Here is an 18,293-nt window from a genome sequence, read left to right on the forward strand (position 1 = left end):
CCAACATCTTTATCATGCCTTTTCTGGAATGATAATTGTTTGCATTTGAGGTCTGTCCTTTGAAAGAGGTATTAGGGCCTAAAAAGGCTCATAAAGGAACATCCTGGAAGAACTACCACCATATACACTTTTTTTTTGCAGAAAGCTTTTTATATACAAATTGGGATCAGAAATGAAAGCAAAAAAAAACAACTTGAAATTATTCTAAGGAAACTTCTACGAAAAGGACAAGATTTTAAACAAATATATAATAATTGTTCTGTCCACCAGGGTCCAGTGTTGCTGATTTCCTCACATCCCTTCTCCTGCTCAATTGCGGGGTTTGAGAATAAATACGAAAGTTCATATAATAATATTTAATTTAACTATTCATTTTTTTTACAACAAGGGTTAAAATATACAATTTAATTTTGTTATTTGTTTATTTTGGAAGGCTTCTTATGACCCCCTTCTTGGTGGCTCGAGACCCCCCAGGGGTCCTGACCCCCAGTGGAGTGTGTTAATTAAAATGATTTTTACCGGTCATTGACAATTGATTCCACTATTTTAGCAAGACATGGTCATTTTGAAATTGTACAATAGTTATTCAAATCAGGGCTGCAACCACCTTTATATAGAGGAAGAACATAGAAAGTCTTCCGAGCTGTAGAAATGATGCTGGAAGTAATACTAAGGAAAAGGAAGATGCACTTGAATTGAAAATGTTGCATGGATAAATTTTTTAAAACCCAGAGGGAAATGCTGACTTAATGTTGTGCATATTGTTGTATTAGTGAAGGTTAATTAGTTGCAAATGTCAAAAGTTTTTCAGCCCCAGCATCAACACTCAACTTGTTATTCTGATCAATGTGAGTTACAATTATGAGTTTGAGTGTTTTTTTGTGTCATTGCCAGGTTCAGCCTCCCCTCTGCCCGTCTGTCCGGGCGCTGCTGGAGTCCGAACACTCAATTTGAGCCCAAGGCCATCTGTCCTGAAACAATGAGAACCAGCAATGAGCCGTTCTTTAAGTCAACTATATGCAGCTGGTTAGAGGTCAACCTGTGTAATCAAACTCCCTGTCCTCACAACAACATGCACCCTTAATGGACAGTTATTCACTTAGTTTTTCTATTTGTGGATCGACAAATTACTATATCCACCTTACACAATCATTAATTCAAAATTATAATTTAAATAAAAAGAAGATAAAATGTAAAACATCAAAGTGTATTTTTATTAGATAAATTATTTTGACTTTCTCTCTAACAGTAAAGAGAAATGTTTAAATTCCACATGTTGATTCAGCACTTTTATCAAATTGATAGCTTGATTAAACCTGTGTACATTTTGTTGTGTCCTGGTTCTGAACTTAAAACATATCGCTGCCTCAAACATAAATCTCTGGCACAGTAGCTTGTTTTGAAAAAGCCTTAAAATCAATTTTGCCACTAGTCCGCAACACATGATGACACACAATAACCTTGCATGTGATGTTTGTCTCTTCAGAGAGAGCAGAGCTGATGTTGTTGCTTTAACAATGGTGGAAAGTGCTCTGAAAGAGGTTACATTAAGGTTGTCTGATCTTCTTTTCTATTCCTGACTCTCGTGTCTGTTATTCTTTGAAAACATGTCTGCTATTGTTAGCACAGCCTGGATTAGTGTTAGTCGCTGCCACTAATTGTTTGGAAACCTGTGATGTGGTTATGCTCCTTTAATGCTGAGAATTGTTTAGATGAGCGGAGCAGGTACTTTAAAAATGTTAATCTTTGCAGATCAACTACTAAATGCACAAAATTGCTCCAGTGAAATAATTTAATCAGATTAACTTGTGAGTTACAGATCCTACAGAAGTTTATTATTGAGGATCTTTTTTTTCCTCTGGCTGATTAGTCCTGATTCCAAAACACAAACACAGAAGAGGAGGGGGATGATGGGCGGAGAGAAAGGAGAAAGGGGAATGACATGCAGGAAAGGAGCCGCAGGATGAACTTGAATTTGGGCCACTCACTTGGAGGGACTATAGCCGCCGTACATGGGGGGGTGACCTAACCGCTAGGCAGTGGTTCTCAACTGGTCTAGCCTCAGCCATATTTTTTTTTCAATCAACAAGGTTTATGAAATGAAAAACTGTACAGTTTGACCCTCTGATAGCACAAGTGAATCAAAACATTGTTGTTGTTTTTCTAAAGATTCATTTTGGGCTTTTTATGTTTTTATTTTGGAGACAGGACAGTGGATAGAGTTGGAAATCAAGGATAGAGAGAGAGGTAGGAATGATGTGCTGGAAAGGAGCCACAGGTTGGATTTGAACCCGGGCCGTCTGCTTCGAGGACTACATCTTCTGTACATGGGGTGCGCAAACTAACCACTAGGCCACCCACGCCCCAACAAATATGTTTTAAAAGCGCTTTGTAGACCATTTGTTTCCATGTACACATTCACAACCCACTGAAAACGTTTCTGCGACCCACATCAGTTGAGGATCACTGCTCTGGCTATCGGCACCCATAACTTTTGGTTTTGTTGATTTTGACGCTTCCTTGGACAAAGTTTCACCTCTCTTTCTTTACTTGATTCCCTTACTTTATTTTAACTGTCAGATGAATCACTCACGGTGAATATCTGCTGTGGAAAATGTAAATAATATCTGTTTCTGCAGTGTGGTTTCAGAAATTACAAATAACTTCATAAAAATAATCAATCTTGTAACAGCTGGTCTCCTTTGCTATGCTAAAGTCATTAGGAGGCATCTGTATTCATCAAAATGTGTTTAAACTAAAGATCTAAAGTTTAAACTAGAGGAGTTTTAACAATGTACATTTTATGTCAGTTTCCTTTTTTTCAAAAATCATGAGATTTTTTTCTGGCTTGAAGGCTGATTTGTCATTTTCTGAAAGGTTTAAGATATATTTCTATGAGCGTCTACAATTTAAATCCACATTTTGAGTTAATTTCATAAGGAATGTTGTGTGTTTGTCAATCGTATTGTGTAAATTGGCTTCCATTTTTGGAAAGCAGACTTACTGTAATCTGCTTTCAGTCATTATCTGATGTTACAGCACCATCAATGTTTCATAACATTGCCCGCCAGGATTAGGCCTCCATGTCACGGGTTGCCGATAGTTAGCAACACATTGATCCTCTCAGATTTTGTCCATGTTCAAATCTTATTTTATTCCAAATACATTCCTTAAAACGTTGTAGTTGAAAACAAATTGCATAAATGAACAATATTATAGGATGTGAGTAATTTAAGTAAAGACATTTTTCCTAACTTTGATTGGATAAGCCTGCTTTGAAATGTCAGAGCGTAGCTAATATTAGTAATGGACTCCACTAGGAATTGATGGCATCTGTTCAGGTCTACTTAAATATCAGTTTAAGAAAGCTCAAAAACAAACAAAAGAAAACAGTTTTTAAATATTCAGATTGCTTGTTATTTTTATGATATTTTCAGAGCACTCTGCAGACTTGTCAATCGGTCTTCTATGAATTTACAGCATCTCACATTTCTATTATTGGTGATGAAATGTCCTCTTTTTAATCTCTTGAAAGAGTAGAATAAAAAATGTCTTATATTATCTGTTTGTTGAAAAATTTAAACAGTGATAGTTGATTGTATTGTTATTTGTGCTTTGGTTTCTCTCACTGTCCAATGAAACCTGATGTGTAATGGGCTTTCTTCTCTTTTTGCTTCCAACTTTACAGATGTTGTTTTCCCAGCTGCTGAATTGTGCACAGACTCTCATAACAGGATTTTACCATGAACGATAAACACAACATCCTGCAAAGAAGAAAATATGATGAAGTAGTAGTATGCATAGATATGCTCCCTCTGTGTCCTGTATCACACAGGCCCCGGGCTCTCAGTGTAACACAGGGCGCCCTGCACTCCATAATTATTGACAGGTTTGATGTACTCAGCGAGTGGAAAGTATGGGGAAATTGGAGTTTCAGTTGTCTACCCTCAGGCCCATGACTGTAATGGAAAGATTAAAAGCAGCGGTCAACCCGTGCCAAAATACTACCCGCTCCTCTCTGCCTCCCTGTTTACTCCCATCACCTCCATCTTTACTCAATCCATCCACAATAACTCGATTACAGGGGATTCACTTCTATAAAGACCCGAGTAAAAGCAGTGCAGTTTATTTTTGGGTGATCCAAGAATAACAGGACTACAGCAGCGGTGCTTGAGCCTGCAGAGGGCTCTAATTGGAGTAAGTTACCTCTGCCTTGTGGGACAGAGTTGTGTAGTAGAGCAGGCAGTCAGTCAGAGGATTAGTAGGTCAGCTCAGTGTTGTCTCTGCACTCTGTGCCACTCAGCCGGACTTACACTATTATCTGCTGCAGCGAGAGGCTCCCTGCACAGCTCCAGCATGTCTCTCAGGCTCCTGCCTGCTATCATCATGGACAATGATGAGGACGATGATGGGAACTTCACTAAATGGATGAGCAGTTACTGGGGTCACAGTTCAGAGACTGGACACTCCAGAGAGAGAAAACGCAGCTTCAGAAGACCCGCAAAAACACAAGGTGACCGGAGAGCCTCACTGCCGACTGTGGTAAGACCAGCAGAGTTTAATGTATGCATGTGACTCTGCGCTCAGACTTTCATAAAAACCTTTAATGATTTCTCAGAGATGATTTGTGCTTCAGCCCAGAGTGAATAGACTTCTTAAATGCACGTCAGTTAAACAAATGATCGATGTAGTCCATAACAGCCATCTCAAACATCATTAGGGTAGACCTTTAGGGTTAAACATAATAATCGACCATCTATGGCAGTAATCATAAATATTATTTTCATAAATATCATCATCAAACATTTAAGGTGCATGGAAATAGCTGCACACCAATCCTCATAGTAAATACTAAAAAAAGGACATATTTTTTTTACTATTTTGAGAAAGTAATACCTGACCACAGAGTGAAGAGTAACTTTCTACTGTTTATACCATAACTTTAAAGCCACATTAAAAAAATATCCTCCATCGGTCCCACTGCATTGTGTTGGCATGGAAGATATGAAAACAAAATGTGTGCATTCAGGTTAAAGATAAAATTATTTTATATATGGCAGACAAAGAGAGCAGATGAATGCATGTATTCCCTCTGCAGACGTGGAAAGTTGAAACATTGGTATGAGTACTATGCAGGGTGTAAAGTTGTGCTGATGCACACAAATATGTGACGCTCCTGCAGCTCACACAGTTTATTATGGTGATTATAACTTCTAATATAGCGGTGAAACGTGTGGAAACATGAGTTTATTCAACTTCATGTTCTGTTTTATATCACGTAAAATTCCAACATAAAAAACAAGAACTTAGGGCGCTGGTAGCACAGTGGTAAGTGCGTCCCCCTGTATGGAGGTTGTGGTCCTCCAAGTGGACGGCCCAGGCTCAAGTCCCACCTGTGGCTCCTTTCCAGCATGTTGTTAGCCGCTCTCTCTCTCTCCCTCATTTCCGGCTGTATCCTCTGTCCTATCTCAGGCTCAAAAAATAAATCTAAAAAAAAACAACAACAAAAAAACAAGAACTTATCCAACCTAACAGTGTTGCTCTTTTCCAATGTTTAAGAACGTTTTCAAATAAAATGCAGACCAGATTTCTGCTGCTGATCATAAGTTGATGTTTATGTAAGTTTATTTTAAAAATAGATATGGTATGTGTGACTGAAATTGAAATAAAATACAAATAATGCAGGGAATCGTGTTCTTTAAACAAAGAAAATGTAGTTTCTTTAGTGATGGACTTTTACAGGCTCTTCCACATACAGTCTGTTCACTTTCTCTTGTGGACAGTGTGCTGCTTTACTCAGCCATAAGGGACCTGACTCACAGACTCACTCGTCTCCTGTCACAGGGAGCTCAGAGGTCACAGACAGCTACACAGAAGCAGCTTTTGGCACATATAGAAGATACACACTGCTCAACAACGAGCCAACAATGTGAACGTTTACCAAGTTGTACACATATACCCTGCAAGTTCTTTGATGGACAGGTTGAGGGATAACAACAAGACTTTGTTCTTTTGAAATGTTTAATCCCATTAAAGCATCACCGTGACTCGTCACTGTTTCACTTTGTTATCTTTTTCTCTGGGAACCAAAGGAGAAATTTGTGGTTGAGCTGTCAGATATTATGAAACAAAAACCATCTACTAAAAGATGTAACAGCGTGTGCTCATAGAGATTGGCCTCTAGGTGGTGCCAAACTGCACCATGAGGGCAAAAAAACTCAGCACAAAATAGATTTTTTTTCATTATGAGTGTTCAAAGTGAGCATACGATCCAGAGGTACGACGAGCCAAACAGTCTACATATGAATCGGATGGATTACACAACTTATCTCAAACCATTAAGTCTTATAGTACACATTTATAAGATCACCAAGAGGCTGAGTGTGTTGAGTCTAGTTATAGTGAGGAAAAAATCTACAGTACAATGTGAGAAAAGAGGTGTAAGTGTGATAGGAAGGAAGGATCAAACCAAAAGAAATGCCCCCATATTGCATTGTGGGAACTGTAGGATGCATTTTATTGTGAAATATACTTAAACTAATTCAGGATATATCTGCCTCTTCTGTACTGTCTCTCTTGTGACCTGTGTTACTTAATTGCTGTAGTTCATTATATAGAGCCTTATATTTAATAACATGGTTCTTAATATGGAAGCAAAAGGGGCCAAAATAAAAAGTGTATGTATACAGTGAACTTAAAAAAAGTATTGTAGATTGTATTGTTAGACAGCTGTACTGATTGTGTTTTTATCACAATTTAAAATAAATGAGCAATTCTATTTACAATGTAATGTTCATATATGTCCACTGGTATTCTCAGTGTACAATGAAAAACGAAAAGCTCTTTAACACACAATGTTCTGCCTGTTGGCTGGATGATTTTTAAATGATACTTAATATGAAATTCAGAGTGCAGCTTCACCTCTTTACCCTTTTTTCATTTTTCAAATAACACCTAAGTGAAATTGAAATGCAACTCTTTAACCTCTAATCAGTAAAAAGAGATTCACATTGAATAAATAAAAAGATCACCTGTGTGTTTCTGTACATTTTTCTAGCATGTTGCACAGCCCTTATTATCAGGCTTGTCAGTGTGCTCTGTGTCATTACTCATGGTGTAATGGCCCTGTTACATTACCTGGTCACAGTCCCAAAAAGTAGTTTGCCTTTTTTAAACTGTGATTGACTCAAAAAGATACCATGTTCTTTAATTATTAGCTGAAAGTGTCAGCTCTGTAAAGCAGCTGCTCCACTGCAGCTCAAAGGGGCAAGAAGCTGCTCATCCCATTACGAGTAGAGAAAGCCTGCAAACAGACATATCATGTGTGCATATTTCCAGGATTAAACTAATTTTATTAACAGTAACTGACAAAGTTCAAGGTTTTTAAGAGACAGGAAAACAGTGGCTGAAACTGAAGTTTCCTCTTATAATCCATATTTAACTGTTGTTACTTGTTTTAGTCTGTTATTTGTATTCCATTATAATGTCTGCATCTGTATAGCATCACTGTTTCTGTATTTATTTCAGTCTCATGCTTCTGTTTCAATTCTAAAAGCCTTGCCAGGGACGAGGGTTGCAAATTAGCCACGGCTTTGAAACCTGTTTGCATAGCATACTTTGTATTTTACATAATAAGGCAATGATCGTCATGTCCCTGTTAAACGAACACAGAACCTTACCATCACAACAATGCATAAGCATCCAAACACTTTCACTGGTGTAGGCCACTGCTGCAGATTCAATCATAAATGAATAGTCAAAGAAATGTTTCTTTTTCTCTTTTTTTAAGCCCATAAGAGGCCTCAATGTCCAGTATGTGTTTTGAAACATAAGAGGTCTGAGCGTTAAATGAGGGAGAAAAGTTAGGATGATTCTGAGGGTCTGTAACTGAGGGGGCCTGAAAGTATTAAAATAGTTATTATTCATTACATAGCAAATGATTAACCCAATGCCATAGAAGAAGACCTTCTTCAATCTAATAAAACGTACATGTTTATTTGTTTTTTGCTTTGCTTTTATTGTAAAAAATAACATTCAGGCAGCCTCTTTTTTAACTTTAAAATAACAGATGTGTGGTTATATAGCTGTGCAGAGTCTGTGTGGGCAGTGGTGGTGGGGTCCGATGTGATCTCTTTCTTAGGGCCCACATTTGATTACTGCTGTTGTGTTAATGATCAATGATGTGGCTGGAGTAAAGACAAACATGTTACTTAAGAATATTAGTAGTGATTAACCCCCTTTCACAGGACAGCTGCACAGTTTTAGGCGTTAGAGTTTCTCAATTACCTGAGTTTGAATAACTGTTTTCTTAATGGGGTTTTATCATCCCTTATACCGTGTGATCCACAGTCACAATTAGATGCCATGAAGTTGAACAGGCTCCATGCAGCTGCTATGGCCCCCTCCCCGAGCCACATAAAAAGCAGGGAGAAGGGAGAGGTCCGGCCCCACCAGAGAGCACGGCGCTCCTCTTCAGACGACAACAGCAGAGGCAATTCGGCTCTACAGGAGATCCGCTTCGGCACCATCCCCGAGCTCACTGAGTCCTTTGAGAAGAGACTTTTTCTACGAGATAAGAGGACCACATCTCTGGTGAGCACAACTCCACGCTGTAAAGTTAGATGTGTACTCTTAAAGATTCAAAAGCTTTCATATCTGGACAGATTTGAACAACGTATTGCATCCAGACCTCATTATATTCATATTAATCAGCATTTTTTAATACTAAAAATATTATCAAATAATGATGTGGATATTAAAGGGCTCCATCACTGCTCATTTGAATTTGGGGGAATTTTAACTTTGCCAAATTTAACTCTTTTAAACCCGTTCTATGCCTTGTTATTTCAAAATAGGCAATCCAGCTGTAGTTATACTTCAAAACTATAGTTGCAGCAAAAACATTATTTAGGTTTTTGTTTTTTTTACAGAAGAGTGGTTTTATGTGTTTCTTGTCCAACAACACTTTCCAAACAAAAGCCAAGGTGCATGATGTATGTGCCAACTGAAGCTCTTTAAAACATATGTATTACAGTCCACTAAGAGTTCCAAAAAAGTATATTTAAGTCAATAACACTAACCATGTCCTGTGCCTTTAAGAGAAGTTAATGACCTGTGATCTGTGCATGTTTAAGAGTTATAAAGGATAGGATGTAGTAAGCAAAGGTTAATTATTTTTACTTCATGGGTCTCTGAACTCTCGTCAGTCATGAAATACAAATGAATCATGATGTCTACTTTTGAAACTGAAAACATGTGAAGTCTCATCAGAATCAGAATCGGGTTTTATTGCCAAGTACATTTACACATACAAGGAATTTGACTTGGTGTATTGGTGCTAAACAATTAACAAGGAAATAAAGCAGAACTGGCAACAACTTAAATAATACAGTATAAGAAGATATTACAATATACAAGATAGAATTAAAAAATAAAAAACATAGTGCAGTGGACTATGAGAAAAAAGAAATCTTAGTGTGTGTAACTACTCAGAGTGCTCATTCCATGCCTCCTCGATGTCACAATGTGGTTATCGATGAATGAAAGTGCGCTCTGCAGGAGAAATTTTCTATTACCGAATTTCTTATTTAGTCAAGCATCGTTTTCTGCACTATGGCTGCACAATCATACAGCTGAATATTAGAGAACAGGCTGTACGGTAAAGGGCGCATATAAAGTTCTAACTGAAGAGGACAGTGTTATCTGTCAAAACAAATGAAATGTGAATTTACCAGATAAATACAACATCACTGCAGTAATAGTCAATTTTTCTCAGATTGTATTCTTTTAAAGGGAAGGTTGATTATTTTCTTTTACAGAATGATGAAGACAAACTGTGTCTGATCTGTCATGAGGACATAAGGAAGAGCGGAGGAGGCATTCAGGAGCTTCACTGTACACACAGTTTTCACAAAGAGGTAAAATATCTTGCTTAATTCAGACACACTGCATGTCTCCTCCTTCACATTATGCTCACACTGCCAAAAGGAGTCTTGACTGGTTCACTCCCAGCTTCCCAGCATGTCAGATATCACATCCCCCGTGCCTGAAATCAGCTCATTCCTGGATGTGCATGATGTGAAGTGGTATGAAAGCAATCTGTCTACATCTGAATCTCTTTCCTCTGAAGCATGGAGCGAACTTTAGCAGCATGCCCCGCTTGAAGGAAACTTACTGATCATGGTGTCTCCATTTGGTGGAAAGGGGGCGCACAGGTTAGAGCAGAGTCGGCCGTGCAGCAGCAGTGAAGCAGCGGCCTGTCAGGGTAGGAGACCCTCAGGTGAGAGGAGGAGGTCTGAAGATGGACCCATCACCATGGAGAAGGCGCCAAACACACCACGCCGTCAGCTCTCCCTGAGGAGACATCGCTGAAATCAATCTGAAGGGAGGAGGAGGAGAAAACGGATGATTATTTTTAAATGCTCCCCTGAACTTTTGCTAAGTTATGGTGTGATGTAAAAGTGTAAGATTCTCGAGGGTCCGACTGTGCCTGATCTGAACCTGTGAAACGGATCTGTGGGTCCGACCACTAAGTAAGCTTTGGACGCATTACAACTGTCTCTTCGATGTATCTGATGGCCCAATATTCAAGTATCCGCTACACATACTTCATTATTTTCAAGAAAAATAAATGTCCAAACAAACAGAATTGTTGTTTGAACATACTGAGAGTACAGCTCTCTGATGGGAGACGGTTCCTTTTCTGTTAATTGTTTTTTTTTAAGGGTTTGTGTTTTATTTAAGGATGAGCGAGTTATGTTGTGTAGATAAACATTGGCTTAAAAATTCCATTGCTTAATGTGACACAAAGTTTGACAGTCTTGTCAATGGCTGGTTCTCACCCTTTAATTAAAAGGGGCAACAACAGTGTGCATAAAAAAAAAAGTACTGCATTAGACCTGCACTCTTTCTACTGACCTGCAGGGGGCAACACCACTGGTTGTAAAAACAAACAAGAAAAGAATACAATTACTGCAATTGGCACTTTATTTATGACCTTTCTAGAATCAAGCCTTGTCAATAAAGCATGATTTTAATTTTGTAAATTATTTTCCCATATATTAGAAAATAGATGATCAAGCAGGGGGAATAAGCATTAGGGTACTGCTTACCTGTGATTGACGCTCCATTAAAGGGATCACCTGCAATAAGGTGTTGCAATGCATCCAAATATGGTAACCTTCAGTAAAAACAATAACAATGAAGGCAACAGCCAAATACAGTTTACAAAAAACATGAGTAACATCACAGTATCTACATCAACTGTTAAATATAAAGTGTATAAAACTAAAGGGGGTGCATTTATTCTTCTTTTAGTGCTGACTGCCTGTTTGAAGAACTTGTCAAAGGTGCAATACCATCAACTACTGGACTGAAGTGGAAAAACAGAATTTAGGGCAAGAATACCAGGGTTAGTCAGCAAGGCCGCCCGTAAATCTTTCTTCTGGGGCCCAGTCTCATGGGAGGCCAGAATTGTCTGACTATGTATAACCATGCCAGGGCCTGCAACACTTTTTTCAGCCAGCTCCAAAAGCTGAAGTTCTGGGAGGCAAACGATAAAAGCAAAGCACAAAACAAAACACTAACAGAAAAACACTAGAATATTAAAATAGTCTTAGAGGTAAAAAAAAAAGTGTAAAAACACATTAAATATGACAAAGTAAATAAAAATGATCTTGATTGGTTGATGATTGTCTTTATTTTTCCTGTTTGCCCTTAAGTCTGGGGACTTTTCAGTATTTTTTGTAATTTTTTCTTAGTTTGAGAATCACTTTAAAGAAGTCCTAAATGATGAGGTGTGTCTTTTTGTTCAGTGTTGACTTCAGTGTCTGTTATTTGCGGTGTGATGACTAAAAAAAAAAAAAAATAAGTCTCTGAATAACCAAAGAATTAAATTGTTGAGTTAATACATAACAAAGGACATAATCTTTTCTTTATTTCTGAACTCTTTGAAAGTACAGTTAAAAACAGTAAAACAAGTGACAAGAGAGATAATCAAAAACTGCAGACGTCATAAACATCCAGATGTTATAATCTCTTTTAAAATGTGTTTCAGTGCATGGAGCAGTGGCTGTGGAAGGAACAGATGTGTCCCACATGTCGTGTCCATGTGTTCATGTCCAAGCCGCTCTACTGGTCTTCATCCAGCACAAAAGTCCCATAACGGCCCTCTAACCTTCCTATGTGTGCATGCCTGTGTGACCCACTGAACCCCAAACAGCCAACAATCCTTCTGCATGAGCGCTCCTTCATCAACATGACGTTGAGGGTGTACGCAGAACAAAGAGAAGACTTTTGAACAGCAATGTATTTTTGTTGAGACAGTTTTATGTGTCTTTACCTGTGCGCTGTGATTGGCTCAGAGCGCCACACCACTCCAGTAACGTCATAAACACGGAAAAATAAGATTAAGGAGATTAATACAGGAGGAGGACAGATTCTGTGCAGACACAACAATAAATTCTAAATTCTAAGTTAGTTTTACTTCAAGTCTATGAAAATGTTGTTAACTCAATATTATACGTTTATGTCACCTCAACTAATTGAAAGTTTTCCAACTTTGAAAAGTGATTCATATTAACTTAAAAAGGGTGAGCTCTATTTTCGTTTGAGAGGAGTATTTCTCCTACTCGTTGCAGCAAGGGGGTTTTGGGGATGTGGATGGAGATAGAGATGTACCTGTGCTGGGCAGTGAGTCTGAACGTGCTCTTTTGTAATCTGGAGAGTGGCTGGATTTCCCGGTTTTCTTGGTGAATGAAGTTGCAGTGCTCATGATGCCGAGTCTTTTGGAACAGTTGTCAAAAAAGTCGTCAAGATAGTCAAAACAATTGTCCAGGGGGTCCAGGTCGGTTGATTTTGTATTACGATTTTAGAAAAAGAAAATGGAGTTTGTCATGGTCAACAATATTTGTTCTCCCAGGATTCTCCTGGAAAACTTCTGAATTACAGATAGATCTCACCTGAAGCCTTTGGCTGTCTGGGAGGTAACTGAGATGGTCTACTAGGTCACTAGAGAGAGGTAAGTGTTGTTCATCCACTTCTTCATCCAGCACACTTCTTATTAGCATCACTTCTGTTTTTCTCTCAGCTCGCTGCACCCATTCTTTTAAGAGGTTTATGTGTAGTACCCTACTGGAGCGTGAGTGCCCTGGTGCTGATACCTGGTATGTAGTTGGCTCAAGTTTCTTTAGGATTTGGAACGGTCCTTGCCATTTAGCCAACAGTTTGTTGTCATCACTAGGTAGGAGCACCAGCACTTTCTGTCCTGTGTCGAAGGATCTCTGCCTGGTTGACTTGTCGTACCAGGACTTCTGTTGCTGCTGGGCGTCCGCCATGTGTGATTGGGCCAGCTCACCCATTTTCTCCAGCCGCTCTCTCATTTGGGTGACATAGGATACAACGTTAACAGATCCCACCCTCCCTTTGCCCCATTCCCAGATCTCTTTCAACAGTACCAATGGCCCCCGAACTTCATGTCCATACAAAAGTTCAAAAGGAGAGACCAGTGGAGGATTGGGGTACTTCTCTGTATGCAAAGAGGAGGTAGGGCAGCCATCGATCCGAGTCTGTACCAGTGTAATTTACAAATTTACGGAGCATCTTTTTCAGGGTCTGGTCAAAGCGCTCTGTTAGCCCATCCATTTGAGGATAGTATGGTCATGAGGCTCCTGATACCCAGTAACTGGTACCCCTGTTTCAGTAGAGTAGACATAAAGTTAGTTCCCTGATCAGTTGATATTTCACAAGGGAAGCCCACCCCTGAAAATAATTGTACCAAACAGAGGTATTGCTTTTGCCTTTATGGATTTTAGTGGAAAGACTTCTGGATACTTGGTAGCATAGTCTGTTATAACCAGCATATAATGGTTTCCTGCTTTGCTTCTCTCTACAAGACCAACAATGTCCATCCCAAGGCACTCAAATGAGAAACATCTCTGCACAGGCCAGTGGAAATCGTTTTAAATGCGAGCCATGGTTTCGTGTTTGCCCAGGTGGCCAGCCTCAAGGCAAGTATGGTGTTTCTAGCTGCTTGGGGAACCACTAGCTGCAACGCTGACTCTTGTTGACGATAGAGGATGCCATTTGCAGGATATACTCATCACTAATGTCCAACTCAGCCTCCTTCTCCTTTGTCTTCTGGAAAAGAGAGACTAAAGATGGATAAGTTTTCTGCATATCACTTATATTTCCTGGAACTTGAAACCCTAGAGGCTCAGTGCTGGTTAATGGTGTCACTACTGTCTTTTGGAATTTCTCCTGCCTTCTCTGTCTGCGGGTTTTCCGGGACTACCCAAGTGTGGTCTCCAACTCCTCATTGAAAAAGGGCAGGGCACTGAGAATTGCGGAGGGCTCATTGGATTGCTTGGCATGCATTCTGGTTACCACAGCATCACACTTTCTGTTTTGTTCTGGCTTCAACAAATCAAAAAGAACTGGTAGATCTCTTTCTAGAACAGCATCAAAAGGCAGATTATCAGCAACCCCAATGTTCAAAAGGTAAGTTTGACCTTCTACTGTACATGTCAGCTGTTGGATAAGTCTTCTCGTCTCCATGAACAGATAGGGATGGTGTCACTGTTGCTGACAATGTTGGGTGGTACAAACTTCCTGTGTCGAGCAAGGACCTAAGAGTGGTTCCATTAATTTCAATGTTCTCCTTTTTAATAGAACAGTCATTTTTAAGCTAATTTTCAATGTGAGGACGTGGTACAAAGCACATTTGTGTCATCTTCGCCGAGTTTTTCTTGCACATAGGTTTAGTATGGCGGTCTACATAGATAACAAATTAGGTTTTTGCTAGGGGAGTTTGTTGGCCTGCTAGCTGGCTGGTAATTTCACTTACTTCTTGGATCCATTTCCCAAAGAGCTCCTTGAGCCTCACATACAACTCTTTAGGACTTGACGTCAAGGGAGCAGAATCTTTGCCTGTAAGTCAAATGTCATTTTTAGCAAGAAAGGCAGACTTTACACTTTCATAATTAAGAGAGTCATCAATGTCCATATGCACAAAAGAACCTCTAGCCTTGCCAGTAAGGAGTGGTATGAAGTGAAAAACCCAATCAACTCTCTGACACAATACATTCTGTGTGACTAGGAAGTGTTCAATGTCGTCATTATCAGACAATTTATCCAACCTGGGCTCATAGTGAGAGTGAAAAGGACCTGCAGAGGCCTCAGCTTGGGCTGAAGGATAGTGCATGGTAGCCAATGCAGCCTCCACATTTGATTGGTCAGAGTCTGGAAACTGAGGATCAGGTATTGGAGTTGTTCTGGCCTGAACTTCTAACTGCAGAAACAGAATCCTATAGAATCAGATAAATTAATTATTTTCAATAGGTATACAGAGGAGGAGAGATTGCGATATCTGGTTAAATTGTCTGCTTTGTGTATTTATTTTCTCTGGAAGATAGCCATTGCTGTCCGTCTTCTCAATCTTTGACCTGGTGCTTTGCATTGTGGGAAACAGTCAGAGAGAAGACTGGTCTGATAAATTTATTGAATTTTTGGCCAGAGAAATCAGTATACTCAAGCATAGTAGATGTTTCAAAAACAGCCTGTTCAGAGACGAGAGGAACTTACTGAGATGACAGAAGTGAAGAAGCAGCAGGATGGTTTGATAACTCTGATCAGAACAGGATTACTGTCTTATCAGCAACAACAATACTACAGTTTGGACCACTGGAGGAGGACAGACTGGGATCTGCCTGTACCTGAAAAAAAAACAGCATTTCCACAATTAAAACTTTGGCACACTAGTGTTCACATTGATCGACTGATCGGGACCCAGACTTTGGGAATGATTGCTCTAGAGTGCCCTGGTGTTTCATCATTCTCATACATCACAACAACTTGGCTCTGCCGGCTAAAAATGTTGTTTCTCAGAGAGTATTACAAACATTTCAGAGCTATATCTCTTTTTTCTGTCTTTTGTAAATCTACAGACACTGAGGACGGCATAACAAAGGATACAAACATCGGCATCCTCCTGGTAATAGAAGATGAGGTCGTCCTGGAGGATCAGATCATTCAGCATGGCATGAAGGACTATTTGTATATGGTAGCTATAAGATAAGATAAGATAAGATAAGATAATCCTTTATTTATCCCACAATGGGGAAATTTACATAAGCTATGCTCATGGGTCTGCTGTATGCAATTACATTGACTACCAAAAGGAAGTGCAGTATTTATTAAAGTCATACAGAAGAACCTAATGAATATCGGTGGTGACCTTGAAGGGTCCATGGACTGAGAAAAGACTACTTCGTAAAGCTGTGTAGGCACTACACTGAGGTCGGGAGTTTTCTCAAAGCTGCCAAGAAATATTTGGACATTGTCTCAGATCTTTTCTGAAGTGTTTGTTTTACCACAGTAAGATCACCTCATTAAATGTGTAAATTATTGATTTCATAAGTTTATTGCATCTTAAAATGCTGAGAAAAGTGACAGATAAATGGTAAATGTTTTTACTAACAAGCCAGCACAGTACTTTAAGTAACAACATTTGTAAATGTTTAGATGTGTTATTTGATCTGATCTGCTATTAAAGGTTGGAGAACTTAAGTTGGTTGGTTTTTATGATAATGATAACCTGTAGAGATGATACTGTTTTTAATTGTTATTTGAAAGGAAGTTGAAAGTTTCCATAAGCAAAGAGAATCACTAAAAATGTATAAACTAAACTGATTTAAGTTTACTAAAATATATATATATATATATATATTCAATTTAAATTTATGAATTCATTTAACTCAATATTTTAGGTGGATTCAACTTTTGATAAAGTATTTTTAACTTTTGATTTTAAGTCAAAAGAAATTGAAAGACCATTTTGCCTCAACTAGATAATTTCACAGAAATTGAATTGTGATCAAAAGTTTTATGAACTGAAAGATTTAAGTACAACTGACTTGATGTCTAGAAAATTGTATTTCTTTGGAATAATTACAAATTTATCTCAACTTATCGTTTTAAGTTCGGTTAACTTAAATTTTTAAGGCAGCACGGACACTAACTTTTTTAAAGATTGATTTTTTTCTCTGAAGAAGAGCTAGGACAGTGGATAGAGTTGGAAATCAGGGAGAGAGAGAGGGGAATGACATGCGGGAAAGGAGCCACAGGTTGGATTTGAACCTGGGCCGCCCACTTGGAGTGTGTGTACAGTGTGTGCTTATAGTCTTTACTCTGTAAACATGAAGTGAATAGTGAGTCCTCATTTCCATATGCTCCATCACTCTGCCTTATAAGCTTTAGTTTTGCATGCGAATATTTGCATATGAGGTCTAATCTTCTTTCATCTCTTCACTTTTGTCTATCTTGCATTTCCAGAGTTTACAGCAAAATCTGATTGAATCTAGTATGATGTATGGTATTATTATTACATAGGATCGCTTGTTCCCCACAGAACAGATGGAGTGTTAGTTTAAGTGTAATTATATTCAGGGTTATCAAAGTCTTTTTTTATCTCTATAGTGAACATCATAAATGAGATATATTTAAATACATGTCTGCAGAAAGCTGACATAACCAGTGAAACAGTTGTAGTACTGTGAGCCTGCAGCTGTTACGTTCACTGTGTTGTATACAAACACAACTCAGTTTTCCACAGTTGTGATGTTGTACTCTGGCATTTTGCTTTTCTTTCTATACTTTGCCTTTTCTTTTTCTTTAAGTAAGAGATCAACTTGTGTTTACAGTATTATATATTTCTTTTTTTAGAGCAAAATCAGAAAATAGAAGACAAACAATAAAATGAATAACAGTTATACTACACAACAATAATCCCTGTTTAGCAGAGAAGCAGGAGAATTACAATACAACATAAGCTCTTTTAAATCTACAATTCATTGAGCAGACGCTTTTATCCAACGTGGTACGTCAGAGAGGATGTAGGCATGTAGTTCACTTCAGTCATTCTTCTATATAGTCAGAGCAGGCTCAGGTCCAGGGAATGGTCTGTGCCACAGGCCCGTCCATATATACCTGCTGGTTCTTGGCTTTATTATTTAATTGCTGTATTTTCAAGGATCTAGAGCGGAGGATACAACATCAGTGCAAACAAACTGTTTTAAGTCTGATCGGACACGCAGGTGCTGACAGGCAGTGAACGGATGGGAAGCACAACATCGACAGCTGTTCTTCAGAGTATCAAAACCATCCTAAATATCGTCATCCTTATTATCAAACAAAACCATCATAATCGTCATCAATATCATTAAGTGCGTAGGTGTTCATGAAAGAGCTGGGTCTTTCACTTTTTCTTAAAGGTGAAATGGGAATATGCAAATCAAATG

General features: G+C 38.7%; 1 protein-coding gene across 2 annotated transcripts; it reads left to right on the top strand.

The window, feature by feature from the left end:
* The first annotated feature begins 4,026 nt into the window (after positions 1 to 4,026).
* Positions 4,027 to 16,548, top strand: lnp1 (leukemia NUP98 fusion partner 1). Of its 2 annotated transcripts, none has more exons than XM_065956132.1 (4): positions 4,027 to 4,542; positions 8,350 to 8,592; positions 9,819 to 9,917; positions 15,942 to 16,548. In XM_065956132.1, exons 1-4 carry the CDS (start codon positions 4,357 to 4,359, stop codon positions 15,957 to 15,959), a joined length of 546 nt encoding a protein of 181 aa, XP_065812204.1. In that variant the 5' UTR covers positions 4,027 to 4,356; the 3' UTR covers positions 15,960 to 16,548. The 2 variants fall into 2 exon arrangements, with proteins under 2 accessions (XP_065812204.1, XP_020487018.1); XM_020631362.3 differs by lacking the exon at positions 15,942 to 16,548 and adding an exon at positions 10,204 to 11,685.
* The last annotated feature ends 1,745 nt before the right edge of the window (positions 16,549 to 18,293 follow it).

Source organism: Labrus bergylta, chromosome 6 (assembly GCF_963930695.1).
Source record: "Labrus bergylta chromosome 6, fLabBer1.1, whole genome shotgun sequence".
NCBI lineage: Eukaryota > Metazoa > Chordata > Actinopteri > Labriformes > Labridae > Labrus > Labrus bergylta.

Excerpts from the sequence above, each read along its gene's own strand:
- lnp1 (XM_020631362.3), top strand. The coding sequence starts at position 4,357 with ATGTCTCTCAGGCTCCTGCCTGCTATCATCATGGACAATGATGAGGAC. Across the intron at positions 4,543-8,349 it reads GAGCCTCACTGCCGACTGTG|TCACAATTAGATGCCATGAA; the intron begins GTAAGACCAGCA and ends TGTGATCCACAG. Across the intron at positions 8,593-9,818 it reads ATAAGAGGACCACATCTCTG|AATGATGAAGACAAACTGTG; the intron begins GTGAGCACAACT and ends TTTCTTTTACAG.